Source organism: Acipenser ruthenus, chromosome 31 (assembly GCF_902713425.1).
Source record: "Acipenser ruthenus chromosome 31, fAciRut3.2 maternal haplotype, whole genome shotgun sequence".
NCBI classification, from domain to species: Eukaryota; Metazoa; Chordata; class Actinopteri; order Acipenseriformes; family Acipenseridae; genus Acipenser; species Acipenser ruthenus.
In genome coordinates this window covers 3,971,775-3,996,623 of record NC_081219.1, presented here as the reverse complement: position 1 = coordinate 3,996,623, position 24,849 = coordinate 3,971,775, and the positions used below count along the sequence as shown (strand labels likewise).

The window sequence follows — 24,849 nt, the reverse complement described above, 5'->3', positions numbered from 1 at the left end:
AAGATTAAAAACCTTTATTAGTGATTAACAAAATCCTGCATCCCCCAAAAACACGTTTTAATAAAAGGTACAGGTTATAAATTGGCTCACAAAAAAGAACACCGAGTATTATTCCTTCCTAAAGAGCTGAATAATAACTTTTATATTCGTAACAGTGTGGACAGATACTGATATGAACGTAGCACATTTTTTTAAAAACTTATCTAGAATATAGAATTGCATACTACAGTGATAAAAACACACTTAGGATAATATTTAAGTTTTCTAGATTATAATAATCAATTGAATTGGACATAAATATGACAATATTGTTTATAAACACCCTGTAAGTCATCATGTTTTGCCATGTTATGTTTGGATCACGTTTGAGAGGGATAGTATACGCTCCCATGTCCAGATAAAATTTCTTCAACTTCAGACAAAGTTATCTACACTATATCTCAAAGAAATTACATTGAGTAAACTTGTCAGTTTACTCAAACATTTACACGTGTAAAGTTTCCATTAGCATGGAAATGCCCAATTACATCTGAAGCTGCTTTTACATTGAAATAGACAGGTTAGCTTTAACTAAAGCTTTGTCATCAAATTTTGTTCAGGAAGAAGTGATTAACTTTCATTTAGTAAACTTGTATAACTTCATTACAAACTTCCCTCCTAATGATTGCACTTCAGACAACCTTCTGGATTGTATTGTGTTCCTCAGATGTAATGATCCAAACCTCTGCATTATAATAGGAGGCTCGATGAGGGTTATTAAGAAGCCTTTCAAAAAGGATCTTCATTTAAATAAGTGCCAAGATCAGGCGCTAATTTTGACATTGTTAAAATGTAGCTTCCGGAGATCCATGCATGGTATTTCAAAACCAGGTAACTGACTGAAGTTCTCAAAGACAATGATTGAAAAATGAAAGATGAAACATTGTTTTCACAGATTGATGGTGGGATTTGGAATGCTCGTTTTAAAACCTGTACTTTTGTAATTAGAACCATTTAATTTGCAAGAAGACAATCATTAACGTTAGGATATGAAGCTATTGAAGTAGACTATCGTATTTGTGAATACAAGACATTTGTCTACGACACCATGTTTTTAAAGTGTATTTTACTTTCTGTGCTTTTCTCCTCCTGAAGTTGCATTTGTTTGTTTATTTATTATTATTATTATTATTATTATTTGTTTATTTAGCAGGCGCCTTTATCCAAGGCGACTTACAGAGACTAGGGTTTGTGAACTATGCATCAGCAGCAGAGTTACTTACAACTACGTCTCACCCGAAAGACGGAGCACAAGGAGGTTATGTGGCTTGCTCAGAGTCACACAATGAGTCTGTGGCTGAGGTGGGATTTGAACCGGGGACCTCATGGTTACAAGTCCTTTTCTTTAACCACTGGACCACACAGCCTCCTACACGTTTTAACAGAAAAGCTTGGTTTTAAAAATAGTTACTAATTTGTAAGTGGAATGTGGAAGTTGAGTAAAATACACAATTTGGCCCCCTCCTAAACATTTTAAAGCTAAATAAAAGTTTGGGCCTGCATTTGTAACAACATCATTTAGAAATGTGGAGAACCTGCCAGAATTCTGCTTCACATGCCCCAAGTTTCTGGAAACAATGTTTTACGTTTAAGTCAATACAGAAGCAAGTGATTTCATGAGATATATTTTAAATGAAGTTGAGATATCTGTAAATAAACCATTTTGAAGATATCTTAATTTCATTTTGAGATCTAAAAACAAAATGTCTACAATTAATATACACATATTTTTAAATAATGTTTTGCTAGCATGATATTACAAACTGTAATTTAGAGATATCTCGAAAATATTTAAAAATATCTCTAAATGAACAGGAAGGCATTGCAAGATATCTCTAACGACTTCCTGTGAAAATGCTCTGTTTTGAGTGGACTTCCTGTCCATTTAGCGATACCTCTAAATGAACAGGAAGTTATTTAGAGATATCTTAATATTTATTTGAGATATCTTAAAATAGATAGATAGGAATCATTGATATATCTTAAATTGAATTTCAGATATTTGAAAGTAATTTTAAAGATATCTCAAATATTTTGAGATATCTGAAAATGCATTTTAGATATATCATTTAAAACTCTGTTTAAAGATATCTGCAAATCATTTTTGATACCTCCAAGTATTTTAGATATCTGGAAATGATTTAGATATATCTTAAAATATTTAGAGATATAAATTAATTTGAGATCTCTAATGATCATTTGGCTTGCCGTAGTTTTACACTGAAGTGTTGGTAGGGGTTGTTTGGTGGACAGTTGGGTTTCGTGGACTGGTCACTTATACTGTATTTAGCATTCTGTGATATAGGTGCTGACTGTTTATTCAGGTCTCTTCAGTGGCTGTGTCTTGGAATGAGTGCACCAAAGTGTGCAAACTGTAAATGAGCGGGGATGTGTAAAAGAGCAGTATGTGGCTGCTGATGTGCTTCGTAGTGGCATATTCCCACCCTGTCATCTGGAAAATCGAATCGGGTTACAGCGTGGATTAACATTTAGGCTAGCCTGCCGAGAGGGGCCTTTATAAAAAAAAAAAAAAAAAGGTTTGGTTTAAACTCCATGGAATTGAGCAATGAGATTAGTGGTTTACGGCTAATTTCAAAGCTCTGTTCGTTGGTTTTTATGGTGCTGGTTTGCAGTATGGGCTGGAGCTGGCGTTCTCGACTTGTGTTGGTAGCAGAATCTTTTTATTATGTAACAATGGTCTAACATAGACCATGTGTTCATGTGCTGACAAGTATGGTTTGCTTGTTAGCAGTTGTGTGGAGCGTGTCCATTTAAACGAAACCATTGGAGTCTATTTTATCTAAACTGTGCCGTAGTACCGCCACAGTAAAATTGTATAAATCTGACTGTATTTTTTATTGTACAGAGGAATGCTAATAAGTGAATCGATAATAAATGAAGAGCAAAAGAACAGAGGTAGGTAGATCCACCACTGTTTAGACCATTACAATAGAACCCAACTTTTATAAAAATTGTGGGACAAAAAAACAAAAGAAAAACAATCCTGGTTATTTAAAGATTAGGGAAAATCACCAATCTAGTAAGCAAGCTGTGTACGTGGGGTAAAACAGGCAACAAGTGCCCCATAAGCTGGTACGTGAGTATTATCGACTGTTACAGCCAAACAAACTATAGTCCTGCATATCAGAAGCGATCATATCCAGCATATTCTACCAGAACACGCTGGAGTCAGCTGTTTGTGAAACCTGGCGGGGAACCAAGACAGCACATGGAGTCTACATACTGCCATCCATCTGTCAAACTGGTGTTCAAACCTGTCTGAGGTAATAGCACAAAGACAGAAAATCTGCCTGCAAAATAAATATATCTCTGCACACCACACTTTTATGTCATTGCTACTTAGAAAAGCAATTAAAAAAAAAAAAATTTAAAACGCAAAGGCAGCCATTGAAGATGTTTTCTTCATTTCAATGAAACGGTCTTTTAATCTTCTATGGAAAGCAGTACTGTATTTCTGATTGTTGAGCATAAGTCTTCAAACGACTCTCAGGATGGCTTAATACATGTACAAGATTTCTACAGAAACCAGTAAGTATACTTTTTAAGTAATTCTTTCATCACTGTAGTACTAAAATAGAAAAGGATAGGTCTTTATGGTACAGGCTGACTAATGTAGTAATCGATTAAAGCTGATAAAAGTAACGAAGCATCTTTGCCTCAGTTATAACTCTTTCAATCTTTGTATCAACTTGTTATCTGCTAAGTCAGGATTGCCGTTAAGACTACAGGATACAGTCTAGGCCATGTACCCAGGTATTTTTAACTTTACAATATTTGGTTTGCCTGCTTTCTCCTCAGCATTGCAATTGTAATTTTCCCTTGAATCAGAGCCAAAGGAATTGGGGAGGATCTGTGCATTTTCGAATGAATCATAGTTTCCCAATGTACCTTATTTTCCAAATAAAGGTACAGAGCATTTTTATAAAATGTCCCCAGACCTTTAAAAGTCAGTGAAATAAAGCTGACGCAATGTAAAACAAAAATAATAATAGAGAGAGACACGCACATGGACGGCTGCCAGGCACACAATGTAAAGCCGGTTTGCTGAGCTGTGGGGTGCCGGTTCTGTACATGCTCCATGCTGATGCTGTTTGTAAGAAAAGTCTTCCGTTACTTGAGAAAAACTGCACACAAAGCACATTTATACACAGTACCTTTCAACTAAAGGACCCTTTTCAGCAACTTGGAGCTCGCAGTTTAGAAGTTGATGAATTTTTTATAACACAGAGCTATAAAGTAAGATACTTCTGGCACTGGAGATACAGAGCGGCTTTTATAGACAGTGCTTTTTCTTTTTTTCCTGCTAGAAGTATAGATATTTATTACACAGTACCACTAAACCACTTCATTGTGTTTAAATTGGATAATGCTTTTTACCTACAGTAGTAGTATTGCCAGTGTTAGTACAACGTGTGCTACCAGTTTACTAAGAACCCAGACTGGATTATTGTTATTTTGACTAATTTATCCAATTGTAAACTAATTTATCCAATTGTAATGGCACTAGACATTCTTTAGCTCAAGCTGTATTATTATAATAGCCCTACTTTCATAGGCACCAACTTTTCCAAATGATTGGGGGTGCTGGTTGCAAAGCTATCAAAGCTATTCCTCAAACACTGAGCGGTGGTTCTCAAATTATAAACACTTGAGGGTGCTTGCTGGAGGCTCAATGTGCTGGCTTGTATGCGTGTTTCCAGTCTAGAACAAAATCCATTAGCTTTGGCACCAACTTCAGTACGATCTTCCTCGGCTTTCATCTGCAAAAATTTAAGTAGCTCGCTGTAATTATCCATAGCTGATTTCAAGCTAGCTGCATGAAGAGTCCATTTAGTGGGTGCAAATGTTTGCAGGTTCTGTTTATCGGGTGGTTTCAGATTTTTAAATTTAAATAATTGCTTTGGAGATGCGCTTACAAAATGAATCCTCTCTGTGTTTTAATTGAGCACATCCCTATAGGTTGATACGTTTGCCACACAGTCCTGAACAACCAAACTTAGGGAGTGAGCCAAGCAGTGAAATAAGATAAGAAGCGCGAGGTTCGATTTTCACAGATTTTAGCCTGCACACCGTTCCTTATGCCAGACACATTAGTAACATCATCAAAGCCCTGTCCCCGGCACTTTTTAAAATCCAAGCCACACCTTGTTAAGACATTTTTGATAATGTTGAAAAGTTCTTCTGCTGTTGTTTCACCCGTCTCAAAGAATCAGAGAAAGTCCTTGTGAACCTCTAAAGTGTCATTGACCCAGCGGATACAAACTGAAACGTGTTCATGGTTGCTTATGTCTGCAGTTTCATCAATCATGATAGAAGAAAGTCACACTGTTGAATGTCTTAAGCACCTTTCTCAACACGTCCTGATACATTATCATTAGTATTTAATTGATGCCGTTGTGTGATTTGAAGTTACTTCGCTGTAGTCACTGGTTTATTTCAGAGACATCTTCACCCCTTAACTTAAGCAAACTCCAAAAATTGACCACGTATAGCTGAGCCTTGCTGGGAAAGATGCATCAGTAATGTGAATGTTTTTTTTAACACCAGGTGTGCAACCTGCATTTCATTTTTCTTAGCTTCACTTATTGCAAATACATTTTGCGTGCCTGATATTTACTGGAAGCTTCTCGGTGGCAGTCAGATTATTCATGCGTACGAAACCTTTCTATTGCATGATGCCATCCATCAAATCCATCCTCACTGAATGCAGATTCAGCTCTTGTAGTATTGTAAGCACATATAGCATCTTGGCAAATTCTGCAAAACGCCTTTCCTTTTCTCATAGCCATACTTGAGCCGCTTGAAAGTAGAATCCCTTTGTGTTGAAACGAGCACCTTTCTTACTTTTTGCTTCGCTGCTACTGCTTGGTTTTTCATCATGGTTCAGCTCACCAGCAGATCGCTTTGTGTTGTTCTCAGGAGCCCTACCAGTAAAATTATCTACAGATCGGGGGTCTCATCACGTTCTCTACTATCTGTGTCTTTTTGTTTTATTTTGAACTTGTTTTTTTAATGTTCCGAATTCCGAGCGTATCCATATTACAGTACTTTACTCTCGAAGATAAATTGGCAGGCAAATCTCTTTTTTTTATCAGATAAGTATATTATGAAAAAAGAGTTTATATATCATTGAACTTGAGTGGAGAATTAAGCTTGACCAGTATACAAATGTAACTGTTTTACAATTAAAGTATTTACAAGCAAATATAATGTTGCTGGTGATTATATTTATAGCAGCACTGTTTTCAGTGACAATAAGGTCTTCACATTGAACAACACCCCTCATAGGAAAATGAATAGTCCGGGTTCTCCGCAAGTCACTACCAACTTGTCATGGGAGGGGAGTAATAAAAACAAAATGACCATTCACAGAACCATATGTTAATTTCCCTCACAGTCAGATAACACTGACCCCTCTCTGGAGCTTCCATGCGAGCTGTGATTAAACATGTAATTGCTAACTGCTTATTTTATACTATTCTGTAATACTGTTGAGATATGTCATGGTCCTCAGCTTCAATGTCATTATACTGATGGCTCTAGTAATTTGAATTTACTACCATGGCAGGAATGTATGTTATTGAAATACTTGTTACATTTTAATAAGAAACACAGTGCTCAGCTGCAGGAAGCTTTATTGCAGGGTACAGGAATGTCTGCTTTCTTGAACATAAAAAAACTGTGCTATTAACCAAACGCAGTGCCAGACACAACAGTAGTTTTGGAGCACTGAAGTCAGGCTGAACATGCATAGCTAGCATAATCATGTGGCTTGTCATACGTGGATTCCTGTTGAGTAAGCCAAACGTGACATTATACTGTAGTACAGTAGGTAGGGGAAACTGAAGCATAACAAAAAGGCAAAAATGCAAGCCAGACAGAATAAAACAGCATGCCTTATGTTAGCAAAAGGAAATATTTTGTTAAATTTAAATGCAGTTTGCTCAATTAAAACAAAAGTAAATGAAGACAACTTTGAGGTTCATTTCTTACCTCTTTAATATCCTAACGCATATGTTATTTATCATTATCTATTGCTGTTTTTTCTTAAATAATTATTTAGCATGCTTGGTACTATTTCAGTAAAAATACACTTTTCCAAACCGTATGCTTACGCAGATGGGTTGGTAGTGGGTGCTCATTTAGGGGTGCTGTGAGTTTGGTGAAATGAGTTGTAGTTTACATGTATGTGAAGGAAAGTGGTTTAAAAGCAGACCATGCATGCATATTATCCTCACACTGCTGCCCATAGTTGCTGCTGCATTGAACTGTGCTTGTTTAACTGAACAGAAGCACTGAACTGGAGTCGGAGACAGAAGCAGCCTGGGGGGAAGTTTTTACACAACAAAGAGTCCATAAAAATAACTTGGCAAAGGTAGCAATGTGCTTTAAAGTTTCATTGTTTTGTAAATATATATTTGTATACTGTTGATGACTGCCATGGAATGAGCCCATAATTAGGGCTTCGAGGTTTGAACTTATAAAACACTACAAAGATTTCAAAAACGGTGTTTCTTTGCCTTTAAACTTCCCTTACTTCACCTTGCTCAAGGCTCAGTTTACTGTATTGTCTTGCGAGGCACCCCTCCAATCTGTGCTGCTGTTTGATTTGAGCTCAGTTTACTGTATTGTCTTGTGAGGCACCCCTCCAATCTGTGCTGCTGTTTGATTTGAGCTCAGTTTACTGTATTGTCTTGTGAGGCACCCCTCCAATCTGTGCTGCTGTTTGATTTGAGCTCAGTTTACTGTATTGTCTTGTGAGGCACCCCTCCAATCTGTGCTGCTGTTTGATTTGAGCTCAGTTTACTGTATTGTCTTGTGAGGCACCCCTCCAATCTGTGCTGCTGTTTGATTTGAGCTCAGTTTACTGTATTGTCTTGCGAGGCACCCCTCCAATCTGTGCTGCTGTTTGATTTGAGCTCAGTTTACTGTATTGTCTTGTGAGGCACCCCTCCAATCTGTGCTGCTGTTTGATTTGAGCTCAGTTTACTGTATTGTCTTGTGAGGCACCCCTCCAATCTGTGCTGCTGTTTGATTTGAGCTCAGTTTACTGTATTGTCTTGTGAGGCACCCCTCCAATCTGTGCTGCTGTTTGATTTGAGCTCAGTTTACTGTATTGTCTTGTGAGGCGCCCCTCCAAACTGTGCTGCTGTTTGATTTGAGCTCAGTTTACTGTATTGTCTTGTGAGGCGCCCCTCCAAACTGTGCTGCTGTTTGATTTGAGCTCATCTCTTGGGATGTTTCAAAAGTTAAAAACTCTACTTTTGGGCTGTCCAGAAAGAACTGGTCAAATCGGTTCTTTTACAAAAAGTTCAAAAAAATAAACCTACCCTACCTATAATTACCTGATTTTGAAAAAAAAAAGAAAAGAAAAAGAAAATCTTAGGACTGTCGAGTGCATGATTTTGGCACCGAAGTTGTTTGTCTTTACCATAATCTTCCCACCCAGGTAAACTGGGATGAGCAGGAATAACCAGGTTCATGTTTACTTGTGAACCATCACACAGCTAGCAGTTTACCCGTAAACCCACTTTGACATACTTGAATAAGATTATAGAAATGTATGAAGCAGTGAGGTTTTCCATGTTATAGAGATTTGTTTTTTAAATTAAAATAAAACAAGGCATGGCATTTAGTTATTTGGCATTTACTCCTGCTGGCCTTTGATGCGTTGAAGAGAAGAAGAACTCATTAATAATGCGTTTAAGGGGCAGGGGAGGGTCAAATATCTAGGCTCAACGAGGCCCCCTCAAGTCATTATTAATGAGCTGCTTTTTCACTACGCCAGTCATGAGAGACTGAGAAGAGTAAGAGCAGAACTCTTTGTACAAGTCTGTTATAAAAGATAAACTTGAACTCTACTCTTTTTTTATGTGCTCGGTTTCTATTTAAAGGCATAAAGAATGTTTGTGTCCATTATTAGGGATGAGAGCCCCTGCAGAGGGCATGTATTTGAGATGGTCTGTCCCTACAGCCGTTCATCTTTTTGGCACACATTCCTGCATGTATCTGGAGAGCCGCTGCTCCAGTCGTCAGACTTGTTATTAACATTATTTAGCATTATTGAAAGCATTTACACTTGCGTTTTTGCATATATCTGGAAAAGCGCTTATCAAATTGTGCTTAAACATTTCATTGCTAGTTCTGTTTTCATTTTATTGATAGCTCTGATTTAGTATTTTCAGCCGTGGCTCTGGCGGGGGATGTGTGTTACTGTCTTGTGGTTTTACAGTTTGTTTTTCACATTGATTCAGGTGAAGCCTATTTATCCTGTCAATACACTGTGCTTGATTGAATGACTTGGTTTACTATTGCTTCCTGTGATACAGGTCACAGAACACAGCTCTGAGTAAAGAAAATCAAAACCTGAACGTTAATATACAACGTTACTATATATGCAACCTGGCTTGTTCTGGGTATACAGTATCGGCGTGATCTAATGCATTGTTCTTCTTGTCTGGTTTAATTCTATATTATTATCACATCCTGATGACTTCTTGAAAGTCCGAAGTTTAAAGCACCCAGTGGTCTCAACACGTCTCAGAATCATGTCCTGCCCCCCATGCTGTACACCAGTGTCACTGTTATCCTGCCCGCTGCAACACTCCATACATTGAAAAACACTGAGAAAGACTTGTAGGCAAAACATCTGTCAAGAATGTTATTTCACATTACTACCTCCTGTGCATGTGTGCCTCAATAAGAAATACCACAGTGTGATGGTTAGATGTGATTCTGAGAGCTCTTTTGAGAAGAATATACATGTTAAGAAAACTCTGATTTTATTACCCATACCAAGTTTCTCTTTAAAGGACAACTTTTTTAAAGAGAGAACTCTTTAGATCAGGGGTGTCAAACTCCAGTCCTCGAGGGCCGCAGGGTCTTCTGGTTTTCATTCCAACTTAAGCTCTCAGTTAACATAATTGATCTAATTATTTGTTGAATTTGACATATTTAATATTTTTCAAGGTCTTTTACAGTTAATGGTTTTAGAAATGCACTTGATTCAAGGTACACTACCTATGAAACGTTTTGAGGCCTGAAGAGAAGTGTTAAATGTGTCCAGTTAATCAAATAATTAGACCAATTAAGTAATTGAGAGCTCGGGTGGAACGAAAGCCAGAAGACACTGCGGCCCTCCAGGAACTGAGTTTGACACCCCTGCTTTAGATGAAGTGCATCAAGATTTAAAACAAAGCACGTTCTCTTTAAATCTCACACTCCCCTTTTATCTGTCATTTACGGTAGTGATCGAATTTGAATGTGTTTCCTGGAGTATATGAAGGCGTTGTGTTTCGCTTTCACTGGCAGACACTTGTACAATATGTAACGGTAAAACTAATTTGACAAAACAAATGAAAGTGTATGCTAGATGAGAGGGGCACTGTTGTCATGTTCTGTTCCAGCAGCATCTCTCTTCTCCTCTTAAATCTTTAATACTGTTGTCATGCACGCTGTGTAAGGATCGACACCGCTTTAATTAGCCTGCAGGAATTGCTTAGAATTTTTTTTGGAAGATTTCCACACGGTAAATGAACCCTGCAGCACTTCCCCTTATTATTCAGAAGTCAAGTTCTGATAACAATGTGGCACGCTGTTAGAAACTGGTGTCTGAAACATCAGAGGATTGCAACGTATCCCAAATTCAGGACATACTGGATATCATGCAGGTCTCTGTAGATTGCCTGAACGTGGGAGCTAATAAAATAACAATCAAAGCAGGCTGAAAGTGGTGATTTTTTATTTATTTTTTCTGGCAGCACATCTAGCAGGCAATTTGCTGCCAGTAGGAGGTTGGGCTAGATAGCAGTGTTAGGCTAGATAGCAGCGTTAAGCTAAAGGGAGAAGTCTTCCTGGAGGAGTGGAGGGGGAGCATCTTGAATAGTTCTTTCCTGGTCTAATCAGCATAAAAGCCCCAGCTGCCCCTTCGGATCCCCTGCCAAGGTCCCTGTATCATCTTCTGATCAAATATTAATGTGTGATACTCTACTTGCTCACTAATCCAAAGCCAATTAATATTATCTGTCAATTATTTACAGATCCTGAGGTGCGGCGGCAGTTCCCTGATGACTACAGCGACCAGGTTCGGAGTGTGGAATGAACTGCTTTTTTGTGTGCATGGACAGTTTTGTTTTTGTGGAGTCACTCCTCTTCAGCCTGTTCAGTGTAATGCATTGGACACAAGATTGATGATTTGTGTTTTTCATGAGAAGATAGAATGCTTAAAGGGTGTATTCCCAGTAAAATACATATTTAAAGAGCAAGTACCTAGTTTAATAGAATATATATTTTTTTACATTTCTATTTTATATTTCATAATTTTGGCAATCATTCAGAGTGATTCTGTTGCTCCAACAGCGAATGATAATTTTCCTCTGAATCTGGCTTTGAGCTTGTCTGGAGGATCCTCAGTGCCTGCACTGAACAGCCTTCCTCATTCTATTCAAGTCATGTGACAATATGACCTGCCAGTGCCACCTACATATACAGAGAGGGTAGGAGAGGAGTTGAAAGGTCACATTGCCACATGACTTGAATGGAATGAGGAAGGCTGTTCAGTGCAGGCACTGAGGATCCTCCAGAGAAGCTAGAGATTTAGAGAAAAATGGTAAGAAATGTAACATTGGAGCAACAGACCCAGAACCACATTTAGAATGATTGCAAACCCCATAAAACAGTAAGGGAAATGTAAACCCCATTAAAAGAACTTTGAAGCTACTTGCTTGTTAAGAAATAATGTCCAATCAAGGTACACAATGCACTCTTTGATGTTTAATTGTTTTGGAAATTATTTTGTAACATAATGCCAATATGACCCGAGAGATGTATCCATGTAGCTTTGCAATTGCTTTCAATTGGTATTTTATGATTATATTTGTATTGCTATTCTTATTATTATGTCTGAAATTGGTTGTACCTGTCTGAAGAGATATTTGTAAAGGGCTTATAAAAATCTATACTAGGCATAGGTTAGTAGAGACTCGTTTTCTGTGCAAGTAACAGCTTCTCTCTGATAAGCTGCCATAGTTATAGTTATCCTTAAAATTCTGCACTATCCTCACTTATTTTTGTGTTATAAAATTGACATATAACTTTGTTATAACTGTATAACTCAGAGCTTATTAATTTATAATATTACGCATATAAACATACATACTGTATTACATAATAATGGAGATTAAATTAATCACAGCTTGTTTCATATACAGCAAACTAACTGCAGCTCTGGCCAGCAATTAGCGTTCTTAAAACGCAAGGAGAAGTTCAACATTTCAGATTATCAGAAGACGCTTTTCCCATTATCAATAATTGGTACTAAAACAGCACATAGATTGAAGATGCATGTAAAAGCAGGGAATCGCATCTTGTAATTACAAGTTTTTAATCAGTACCTCCCTGGTTTAAGTGATATCTGATAGTCTAAAATGTGTCTAAAAAGGGGGGAATATTTGGAAATCCCCTTAAACTGCTGTCAGCCCCAAACACACCAGCCATCAATGAGAGATTTCATTGACTAATAAGTATAGTTTAACAAACAATATTATTACACGTAATACATTAGTGAATAACCTTTTTTCATATACAAGTCTGCAATTGTATATACGTGTGTGTGTGTGTGTGTGTGTGTGTGTGTGTGTCATTGAAAACTTGACCTTGTCCTTTACACTCAGGATGTATCATTCTGAGTGTAAAGGACAAGCCTGCTGATGCAATACCTAGTTAAGTGTGAAAGGGGATTCCCTTTTCCCCGAATGGGGAATGGTTACATGTCTATTTCAGGGAGCCAGGGTTTCACTCTTATGCACATTAAAATGTAGTTAACATGACAATGCATGATGCAATAAAGATGTAATAATAATGGCCGTGATGAAACTCCAGAAAGCCTTTTAGAAGGCAAAACATATTATAGTTCACATTTAGATTATGCCACAATGATAAATAATTTGCTTTCATTTGAGATTTCATAATGTATTCATTTGAGATTTTGAGTAATTTGGTTTGGTATGTAACTATTCACAAACCACCATTTGCAACATCCTAAGAACATTACATTTACAGTATTTGGAGGGAGCGCTACAACTGTGGTACTATTAATATTATATTAATATTATATATATATATATATATATATATATATATATATATATATATATATATATATATATATATATATATATATATATATGGCATATAATATAATTAAAAAGAAAAAGATTTTTAAATTTACAAAATCAGTTTGTTTTTTTTATTATAATTTTTTTTTTAATTGGAAGACTCGGCAACCCTACCGAGAGGTGCCACAAGCTAGCACGTGGTTCTCGCCATTTGAGCTCCTTTCCGGAAGACCTGTGAAAGGAGCCCTGGGAAACGTCACCAGCAGCTCCTCAGATGAGTGTTGTGTGAGGTATGTCTCCAGATGCGACATCAGCTGGAGAAGATCTCAACATTTGCCCAAGAGAACGTGAAGTAGCCCCAGCACACCCAGAAAAGATGGTATGACTAGTCTGCAAGATCCCGTACCCTAGAGGCAGGAGAGCACGCTCTATTACTTTAACAACTCAAGAAAGTAAGCTTCTCGCAAAATGGCAAGGTGTTGAAGAGAGTGGGGTCAGTCAACTATGAGATAGAGATGCCTGAAAGAAGCAAACTTTCCACATTCATTTGCTGAAGAAGTGGATCCCCTGAAAAGCCAATGCACACAAAGATGGTGGAACACCATATTACTTTAAAAGACTCTAAATCAAAATTCGACCCCTATCCAATGCCACGCATTGATGATCTGGTGGAGCACTTGGGAGAAGCCCTGTACATCAGCACCCTGGATCTTTGTCAAAGCTTTTGGCAGGTGTCTTAAGCTGAAGAAAGTCAAGTATATACAGCCTGTAGAACGCCTTTTAGATTTTACCAGTTCACCGTGATGCCTTTCGGTCTTCATGGAGCACCAGTGACCTTCCAAAGGTTAATGGACCAAGTACTGCAAGGGACAGAAAACTATGCCACAGCTTACCTTGATGGTATAGTCATCCTGGGAGGACCATCTTTCCCATGTGTCATCCGTCCGACAGAGGATAAAAGCATCTGTATTGACAGTGAATTCCCACTAGCGAAACCAGAAGCATGTTACCTGGGATATGTCCTTGGAAGAGGAGTCCTTAGGACACAGATGGAGAAGATGGAAGTCACTTTGTGAGGCCTACAACAAAGAAACAGGTTAGGTCATTCCTAGGGTTAAGCGGGTGGTACAGAAGATTTGTGCCGGATTTTGCCAGCAAAGCAGCACACCTAACCTATTTGACCAGGAAGACAGGATCTAACAAAGTGATCTGGACGGAGACCTGTGAAAAGTCTTTTAGCTTAAAGGTTTTTTTTTTTCAAATCCTGTTTTTAGTCCTGATTTTGAATAAATCTTTCACAGTGCAGTTGGTCTCAGAGCTGTGTTGTTGCAGGGAGAACCAGAGGAGAAAAGACCAGTTGCTTACATCAGCAGGAAACTGTTTCCATGAGATGTCAGATTTTCAACCTTTGAAAAAGAATGTCTGGCTATTAAATGGGCACTTGACTCTTCCAAGCAGATAATACTTATCTTGAAACTGACCATAGAGCACTACAACGGTTGGGAAAGATGAGGGATTCCAATGCGAGGGTTACCCGGTGGTACCTTGCAATGCAACCATTCCGGTTTGAAGTGAAGTACCAGGCAGGGCGTGAGAGTGTGAGTGCGGACTTCCTTTCTCTCATTCCTGACCCAGGAGTTACGGGGGGGGGGGGGGATCTTAAGGAGTAGGAAATGTGATGAAGGTCATCCCCCATAAATACCCCATATGAAAACCTTCATAAAGACTTTGTAAAGACTGTTTGTTTTAAATAAAAAAACAGACTCTGAAACATTTAATTTAAAGTGCTGTGTAAATATTTGTTTACATATCTATGAAACTACATACTTGCCGACAAAGATGCTTAACTGAATAATCAAGGTATAAAAGAAGAGTTAAAAGAACTCAATGTGCTCCCCTGAGTGTGGAACGATAGCGATGGGGGCTGGGAGAAGAACTCAATGTGCTCCCCTGAGTGTGAAACGATAGCGATGGGGGCTGGGAGAAGGACTCGGTGTGCTCCCCTGAGTGTGGAAGCATTGCCACCGACAGCTTTTCCGCTGCCAGTGCTGCTATGGGAGGAGGAACTCGCCCCGCTGCCAGCATTTCTGTTGGCAACATTACCAGTGGAGGAGGACCTTGCTCCACTGTCTACACTTCGCTGACAGTATTGCTGCTGTCAACCTTGCAGCACTGCTACTGGCAACATTGCCGCCCGTGGACCCCTTGATGCCTCTGTTCTTGTCCCATGACTATAGGCATTTGGGGGTTTTAAGGGGGGAGATGGCCTTTGAGGCCATGTGTGCTGCGCACAAAGGGGGGAGATGTGTGACGGGGTACCCCCGTCCCTGGGTGTATTTTTGGTTTATTTTGTATAGTTTGGGTAATGTATCATGGGGAATTAATGTATGTTGGTATGTGAGCACAGGGATGTGGGTTTTTGTGTGTGTGTGGAATAGTGGTGACAGGGAGGCAGTTAAAATCCCCCCTGTAAAAACATCCACAGCTGTATAAATAGGGTGATCACAGGTGAGAAAGGGGTGAGTGTGTTGGAAGTAATGCTGGTGTTAGGTACAGGTACAGTGCCGTGAAAAAGTATTTGCCCCCTGTCTGATTTTCTGCGTTTTTGCACATTTTTCACATTGTACGTAGTCAGATTTTTTTGTGGGTTGTAGTAGTACATAGAGGGAGTCTGAGAAAAAAAAGTTTGGTGCTTCTTTCATTTGTTTGGTGTGCAAGGTAATCAAACATGCAATCTTCAAGTGTGAAAAAGTTATTGCCCCCCTGTGGCAAAGCGCCCCGCCCCTGTGTGCATTTGTGTTATGTGTTGTATGTTGCGTGTGTAAATGTTGGTGTATAGATTGGTACACGGGATATAAACGGGTCTGTGTTTCACGTGTATTTAAAAAGTGTATATTTGTATTTAGGCACGGGATTGCACATCACGCACGTGCATTTAAAATGTAATATGTGAGCACGGGGTTGCACAGAATTAATTCACGTGCTGGGATTCAAGTGAATAATTAATTAGTAATTGAATCCCAGCACAATAGTATATATAGAGACACGTAGCACTCAGTCAGGGTTAGGTGTTCGGGAGTGGAGAACGGGTGTGGAGAAGGAGAGTTAAAATAAGCGAAAAGATCGTAAAGATAAGTGTTTTCACTCACCGTGTTTGTTCGTCTGTCCTGCACCGTCTGTTTAGTGGTTAGTCGTTTTGTTTATATGTTTCTTTTGGCTACCAGTGCCGTGTCCTGTTTTGTACTGTTAAACCTTTTTATTTGTTAGTAAACGCTGAGTGCAGCCATTGCACTCAGCTCATCATCACCACCGTCTCTGTCTGTGTATTCCTCTCTGGTCTGACGCCACCCACTCTGGCCGTCTTTGTGACACGTGGTGTCATCGTGGGATAGCCGCGCCTCCAAGCGTCAGACCAGGAGGGGTTTTGTTTAAAAAAAAAAAAAAAAAAAAAAAAAAAAAAATATATATATATAATGGCAGAAGACGCCACAAAATGGCGGGACTGGTTCCTGGAGAATGCTGGGCTGGAGGCCCAGGCTCTGCCCATAGTCGTTCGGGCCCTGTGGATGATGGACAGTGAGAGATGGGAGGCCTATCAGCAGGAACACACCCCAAACACCTTGGAGGAAGGTGTGGAGTTTCTCCTCAGCTACCTGGAGGCAACGATAAACGGAACAGCAGCCCAGGTAGCAGGACCACCAGCAGAGGAGTACCTGCTGTCCCCATCTCCACCAGCAGAGGGTGAATGCCTGCTGGTTTTGCCTCCACAGCCCAAGCGGGAGACAGATAAAGAGGTGAAGGACAGGGAGGAGGAGTGCCGCCTAAGGGCCAGGCATCCACGGCGATGTAACAAGCCATCGTCGAGGTGCCTCCTCTGCGACCAGGATCACCTGTTCGCCCACTGTCCCTTCCGCAGTTATGGGGAGGAGCCTGAGCGTCCACAGCCCAAGCGGGAGGAGCCTGAGCGTCCACAGCCCAAGTGGGAGGAGCCTGAGCGTCCACAGCCCAAGCGGGAGGAGCCTGAGCGTCCACAGCCCAAGCGGGAGGAGCCTGAGCGTCCACAGCCCAAGCGGGAGGAGCCTGAGCGTCCACAGCCCAAGCGGGAGGAGCCTGAGCGTCCACAGCCCAAATGGGAGGAGCCTGAGCGTCCACAGCCCGAGCGGGAGGAGCCTGAGCGTCCACAGCCCAAATGGGAGGAGCCTGAGCGTCCACAGCCCAAGCGGGAGGAGCCCGAACGTCCTACGCCTGAGTGGGAGGAGCCCGAACGTCCTACGCCTGAGTGGGAGGAGCCCGAACGTCCTACGCCTGAGTGGGAGGAGCCCGAACGTCCTACGCCTGAGTGGGAGGAGCCCGAATGTCCTACGCCTGAGTGGGAGGAGCCCGAACGTCCTACGCCTGAGTGGGGGGAGCCCGAACGTCCACAGCCCAAAAGGGAGGAGTCGGTGCGTCCACAGCCCAAAAGGGAGGAGTCGGTGCATCCACAGCCCAAAAGGGAGGAGTCGGTGCGTCCACAGCCCAAAAGGGAGGAGTCGGTGCGTCCACAGCCCAAAAGGGAGGAGTCGGTGCGTCCACAGCCCAAAAGGGAGGAGTCGGTGCGTCCACTGCCCAAAAAGAGGGAAGTCGGGGCTTCCACAGCCGTAGGACCCAAGCTGCCAGCAGAGGGAGAATGCCTGCTGGTCCCACCTCCACCAGCAGAGGGTGAATACCTGCTGGTGCCGTCCCAAGAGCCAGAAGGGGAGGAGTTACAGGCTCAACCCCCTGAAAATTTTTGGGGGGGAGAAGGGCAGGATGCTGGTGTCCCCCAGCAGCCTCGAGCTATGCTGCTGAAGGCAGCACGGCGCACACATGCCCAGCCGCCACAGCAGAGGGAGCCAGCACCGCCACAGCCTCCCTCTGAGTGGCCAGCATCAGCCCCATCGCCTCTACCTCCGCCACCTCCACCGCAGTGGGAGGACTGCTTGCCCCTCCCACCTCCACCAGCAGAGGGTGAATACCTGCTGGTCCCACCTCCACCAGCAGAGGGTGAATGCCTGCTGGTTCCACCACCGCCAGGATCAGAGGAGCTGGAGCTGCCTCTGCCTCCACCACCGCCAGGAGCAGAGGAGCTGGAGCTGCCTCTGCCTCCGCCACCGCCCGGAGCAGAGGAGCAGGAGCTGCCTCTGCTGCCCGTACCTCCGCAGGGAGTACGGTGGCCGGAGCCCCAGAAAGGGGAGCTGCCGGCCACGAAGAAGGGGGAGGAGGTCTGGAGACCACTTTCCCCAGCAGCAGTTTCGCTGCAGGAGTTCTTGTGGCCGGAGCCCCACAGGAGGGAGCTGCCGGCTACGAAGAAGGGGGAGGTCGGGGGACCACCTGCCCCCGCAGCTTTTTCGCTGCAGGACGGGACCAACAGGCTGTCAGCCGTGCCACTACCGGCAGGGGTGCTGACAGCATGGCCAGCCATGGGCCCACTGAAGCCTCCCTTCCCAGCCCGAGACTTTGTCCTGGACTGCTGGGTTTTTAAGGGGGGAGGTGGCCGTTGAGGCCATGTGTGCTGCGCACAAGGGGGGGTATATGTGGCAAAGCGCCCCGCCCCTGTGTGCATTTGTGTTATGTGTTGTATGTTGCGTGTGTAAATGTTGGTGTATAGATTGGTACACGGGATATAAACGGGTCTGTGTTTCACGTGTATTTAAAAAGTGTATATTTGTATTTAGGCACGGGATTGCACATCACGCACGTGCATTTAAAATGTAATATGTGAGCACGGGGTTGCACAGAATTAATTCACGTGCTGGGATTCAAGTGAATAATTAATTAGTAATTGAATCCCAGCACAACAGTATATATAGAGACACGTAGCACTCAGTCAGGGTTAGGTGTTCGGGAGTGGAGAACGGGTGTGGAGAAGGAGAGTTAAAATAAGCGAAAAGATCGTAAAGATAAGTGTTTTCACTCACCGTGTTTGTTCGTCTGTCCTGCACCGTCTGTTTAGTGGTTAGTCGTTTTGTTTATATGTTTCTTTTGGCTACCAGTGCCGTGTCCTGTTTTGTACTGTTAAACCTTTTTATTTGTTAGTAAACGCTGAGTGCAGCCATTGCACTCAGCTCATCATCACCACCGTCTCTGTCTGTGTATTCCTCTCTGGTCTGACGCCACCCACTCTGGCCGTCTTTGTGACACCCCCCTAGTTAACTCAACCCGATTTAAAGGGATAATTAGGGTCAGCTGTTTGAGTACTTTGGTTAACAACCAGGCCTGATTTGGGCCAGCCCTGCCCAAATAATGTGATATCTTGTAACAATTGTAAGTCGCCCTGGATAAGGGCGTCTGCTAAGAAATAAATAATAATAATAATATAAATCTGACCTAACTTTGGCCCTTACCATCAGAGTGAAGTTGTCAGCACACAGGGTCTAGAGGCACATCATGCCACGAACAAAAGAAATTCCTGAAGACCTCTGGGGAAAAAAGTTGTTGATGCCTATCAGTCTGGAAAGGGTTACAAAGCCATTTCTAAGGCTCTGGGGCTCCACCAAACCACAGGCAGAGCCATATTGTCCAAATGGAGAATGTTTGGGACAGTAGTGAATCTTCCCAGGAGTGGCAGTCCTGCCTAAATCTCTCCAAGAGCAAGGCGTAAAATCGTCCAGGAAGTCACAAAGAACCCTAGAACAACATCCAGGGATCTGCAGGCCTCTCTCGCCTCGGCTAAGGTCAGTGTTCATGACTCCACCATCAGAAAGACACTGGGCAAAAATGGGATTCATAGCAGAGTAGCAAAGCGGAAGCCATTGCTCACTAAGAAGAACATGAATGCTCGTCTCAAGTTTGCCAAAAACCACCTGGATGATCCTCAAGAGTTCTGGAACAATGTTCTATGGACAGATGAGTCAAAAGTGGAACTTTATGGCCGACATGGGCCCCGTTATGTCTGGCGAAAACCAAACACTGCATTCCACAGTAAGAACCTCATACCAATGGTCAAGCATGGTGGTGGTAGTGTCATGTTTGGGGATGCTTTGCTGCATCAGGACCTGGACTCCTTGCCATCATTGAAGGAACCATGAATTCTGCTCTGTATCAGAGAATTCCACAGGAGAATGTCAGGCCATCCGTCCGTGAGCTGAAGCTGAAGCTGAAGCGCAGCTGGGTCATGCAGCAAGACAATCCGAAACACACAAGCAAGTCTACATCAGAATGGTTGAAGAACAAGAAATTTAAAGTTTTAGAATGGCCTAGTCAAAGTCCAGACCTAAATCCCATTGAGATGTTGTGGCAGGACCTGAAATGAGCAGTTCATGCTCGAAAACCCACAAATGTCACTGAGTTGAAGCAGTTCTGCATGGTGGAGTGGGCCAAAATTCCTCCACGGCGCTGTGAGAGACTAATCAATAACTACAGGTAGCGTTTGGTTGCAGCTATTGCTGTTAATGGTGGCGTAACCAGTTATTGAGTCTAAGGGGGCGATTACTTTTTCACACGGGGGCATTGGGTGTTGCATAACTTTCTTTAATAAATAAATGAAATATGTATCAAATTTTTGTGTTACTTGTTCACTCTGGGTCCCTTTAATCTAATATTAGGTTTTGGTTGAAGATCTGATAACATTCAGTGTCAAAAATATGCAAAAATGCAGAAAATCAGACGGGGCAAATACTTTTTCACGGCACTGTATGTGGTAAAGTGTTTTCATGTTCAGTGCTGTGCTGTTTGTCCTGTGTTATTTATAGTCATCAGTGTTTTGTGTAGTCCTTTTGTTTTGGCCCTTGTGCCTTTTGTGTTTTGGTTAGTGTTTGTACCATTTTGTTAATTTGTTTGATTGATTAAAAAGCGCAATAGCGCGTTTAAAACTTGGCTTCTCTGCCTCTGAGTCTCTTCCTGATATTTACCAGCCTGGGCTGTGACATCTTCCTGCCACAGGCTGTTACAGACAATCAGGCCAGGTGACTGGTTCACCACGGTGGGTCTCAGGGACGCCGTTTCCACAGGAAGTATCTGCGGTTTGCTTTCAGGGAACCGTTTACGAGTTCCGGGTCCTGCATTTGGCCTCTCCCCAGCTCCATGTGCCTTCTCCAAGTGCAGGGAAGCTATCCAGGCCCCACTGAGACTCAAAGGCATCAGAGTACTCAACTATCTGGACGACTGGCTCATTTGTGCCAAGTCTCCAGCACAGGCAGAGGCCCACACGGAGCTTGTCACCTGCCACCTCCAACGGTTGGGCCTTACGGTGAATCATTATTATTATTATTATTATTATTATTATTATTATTATTATTATTATTATTATTATTTCTTAGCAGACGCCCTTATCCAGGGTGACTTACAGTTGTAAACAAAAATACATTTCAAGAATCACAGTGAAAGTATTAATACAATTAAGAGCAAGATAAAATACAACGACTTTGGTTTTAGCAAGTACAAGTATATGACAAAATACGATTCAATAACGGAGCAGATAACATTGTCAGTGATAGTTACATCAGGATATAATTAAATACAAAATACTACAGATTAAATGACACTTGACAGATTACACTACTCTAAAGTACAGGATTAAATGCAGGAAAATAGGGAGCAGATAAGAGCAAGTAAAGTGCATTTAAGGAAGAGTGATAAGTGTCCAGATGGAAAAGAGGAGTTTCTGTCTGAAGAGGTGAGCCTTGAGGAGGCGCCGGAAGATAGTCAGGGACTGGGCAGTCCTGACATCTGTAGGAAGATCATTCCACGAGGGGGAATCATGTGAAGAGCCAGCTCACGCCTTCCCAGACAGCCCCCTATCTCAGAATGTGCTTGGACTCCGAGTCCATGCTAGCCAGTCTGTCGGTCGGCAGAGTGCAGAGAATAGCCGCACTCACGATAGTAATGTTCCAGAAACTTCTGGGCTTGATGGCAGCAGCTTCCCAGACCCTTCCGTTGGATCTCCTGCACATGCGCCCTCTGCAGGCCTGGTTCAATCGCAGGGTCTTCAACCCACGTTGAACCGCAACCGCCTATTGACAGTGTCCCACCTGTCTAAGGGGACTCTCTTGTTGGAAACAGCCGGCCCATCTACGCCTAGGTGTAGCGCTAATCAGTGTCACCAGAAGGGAGGTTGTCACCATGGACGCATCCAGCCTGGGCTGGGGCGCTGTATGGAGTGGCCGGGGTGTGCAAGGTGTGTGGAACCCCCCATGAAAGGGTCTTGACATCAGTGATTTAGAGCTGCAGGCAGATTACCTAGCCTTGTAGAATTTTTTACACAAGGTTCAAGGGGGACATGTGCTTATACACACAGACAACACAACAGTGGTGGCCTACATCAACCACCATCTGTCTCCATCAGTTGAACCCGCAAACTTTTGCTGTGGGCACATGAGAACCTCCTCTCACGGTGGCCAGTTGCCGAGGCATCTGTTATACGCCTTCTAACCGCTCGCACTGCTCCTGCTGTGTATGAAGAAAATCAGACGGGACCGGGCCAAGGTGCTGTTAGTAGCCCCTTATTGGTCCAGGAGAATCTGCTCTTCAACCCTGATGCAGCTCCTGAGCGGCCAGCCGTGGATGCACTGGGACCTGCTCAGCCAGGCACGGGGACCTTATGGCATCCCGACCCATTGAACTTGCAGCTCTGGGTCTGGCCCCTGATCTGTTGCATTTGAGCCATCTGTGACTTACCAACAGGGTTATTGACACCCTACAAAATGCCAGGGCAGCGTCCACACGTTCCCAGTACAGGTACAAATGGGGCGTCTTCCAAACATGGTGTCTGCCTCATGGGTTCAACCTGCCCATGGCAGTTATACTCCAATTTCTGTAGGACCTTTTTGACGAGGGGAAATCCCCCTCCACGTCAAAGGTCTATCTGGCAGCTATTTCAGCTTGCTATGTCAAGATTGACTCCGCCTCCCCAGGAGCTCACTTCCTGGCTCGTTGGCTTCGGCTGCCTATGAAGGACGTTTTCCCTTGCTGGAGGCTAAACGTGGTGCTTAATGCACTCGTGAAGTCTCCATTTGAGCCCCTGCGTTCAGCTAAGCTGAAATTGCTATCTTTTAAACAGCTTTCTTGCTTGCTATCACCTCCGCAAAGTGGATGAGTGAGATGCAGGCATTCTCTATCGCAAAAGCCTGCTTAATTTTTACAGAGGCCAGGACAAAGGTCACACTCCGTACCAATCCTGCCTTCTTGCCGAAGACTTGGCTTTCCATGTCAATCAGCCTGTGGAATTGGAGGCTTTCCATCCGCCTCCTTTCCAGTCTGACAGGGAGCGACAGCGCCATACGCTCTACCCAGTTCAGGGCCTGGTGTATTTTGTTGACAGGACAAAAAGTTGGAGGCAGTCTGAACAATTTTTTGTCTGCTATGGGGCAAAGTCCTGTGGTCAAGCCCTATCTAAGCAGCGGCTGTCCAAGTGGATAGCAGACATGGTCAGGACTGCCTATGAGTTGGCCAACTTGCTCCCTCCAGAAAAGCCCACTGCCCATTCCACTAGGGGCTTGCAACTTTGTGGGCTTTATTCCAGGGTGCATCTGTCAAGGACATTTGCAATGCAACGGTGTGGGCTACTCCCCATACCTTTACTAGGTTCTACAGGCTAAATGTCATGGATCCTTAAACCCCTTGAAACTAGAGTTTTTATTTATGTATTTATTTATTTTAAAATGTAGTCGTCACCAATGTGTTTTTTTCCCCCGGTTTTCTACCCAATTTGGAATGCCCATTTGTTATTTGTATCCTGGTTCACCGCTGCAACCCCCTGGCGACTCGGGAAATGGAGGCTGGAACACGCGTCCTCCGAAACGTGTTCCTGCCAATCCGTCATTTTTCACACTGCGAGGCCACCAGACCTATAGTGCCGGAGGACAACACAGATCTGATGGCTCCACTGCAGAGCAGTGGGCGCCCTTTTGGCCAGAGGGGTCGCTGGTACACAGTGAACCGTGACTTGCCCTGCCGACCTAAGCCTTCCCTACCCGGGTGGCGCTCGGCCAATTGTGCGCTGCCCCCGAGGAAGCCCGGTCACGGTCGGCAGTGACATAGCCTGGATTCGAACCTGCGATCTCCAGGCTGTAGGGCGCATCTTGCACTCCACGCGGAGCTAGAATGTTAAGGGCGACTTCCCAGTTGACCCTTACAACACAGGCATAGTGAAATTATCCCTCAGTTTTTCACCCTAGCTACTTTTACTGGGGTGCCAAATGGTAACGCACAAAACAGCCTCTCGGCGTAGCCTTGTAGCATTCCGATCGTTGTGCAATCTTGCCCTTGTGACGGCTTGGGTATACTCACCCATTCAGTAGTGGTTACATTTAATACTTGAAAGGGAACATTAGGTTATTATAATAACCCTGGTTCCCTCAAATAGAAATGTAACCATTAACCTATACAGTCACTGGTTCGCAGCAGGCTTAAAGGAAAATGATGCTGAGATCTGTGACTGCAGTCCTTTTGATCCCTCTGGGGCGGGGTCACGACTGCATCACAGGCTCAAAGAGCAGCTTTCTTATAAAGTATTCAGGATTCGGGTCTTTAGGACGTACATACCCGTTCCGTAATGACTACATTTCTATTTACAAAATGGATATGTGTACTATTTTGCTATGGCTTCATTTTGTAATCTGGTTATTTATTTTACAATTTTACTCCGTGAAGTGTTTGTTTGAAATAAAAGTGCATTCTCACATTAATATTTTCATTTACTCCTGAAAAACATTGCTAT

The 24,849-nt window shown here is 42.8% G+C and overlaps 1 protein-coding gene across 5 annotated transcripts in view; it reads left to right on the top strand.

Moving 5' to 3' along the window:
* LOC117396900 (DENN domain-containing protein 1A-like) overlaps window positions 1–24,849 on the top strand; it is a 426,143-nt gene that overhangs the window by 81,774 nt on the left and 319,520 nt on the right. For all 5 annotated transcript variants that reach the window (XM_059005297.1, XM_059005295.1, XM_059005296.1 and 2 more), the window contains exon 3: window positions 11,100–11,143. In XM_059005297.1, the coding sequence (XP_058861280.1) occupies window positions 11,100–11,143 (44 nt within the window). The remainder of the gene's footprint in view (window positions 1–11,099; window positions 11,144–24,849) is intronic.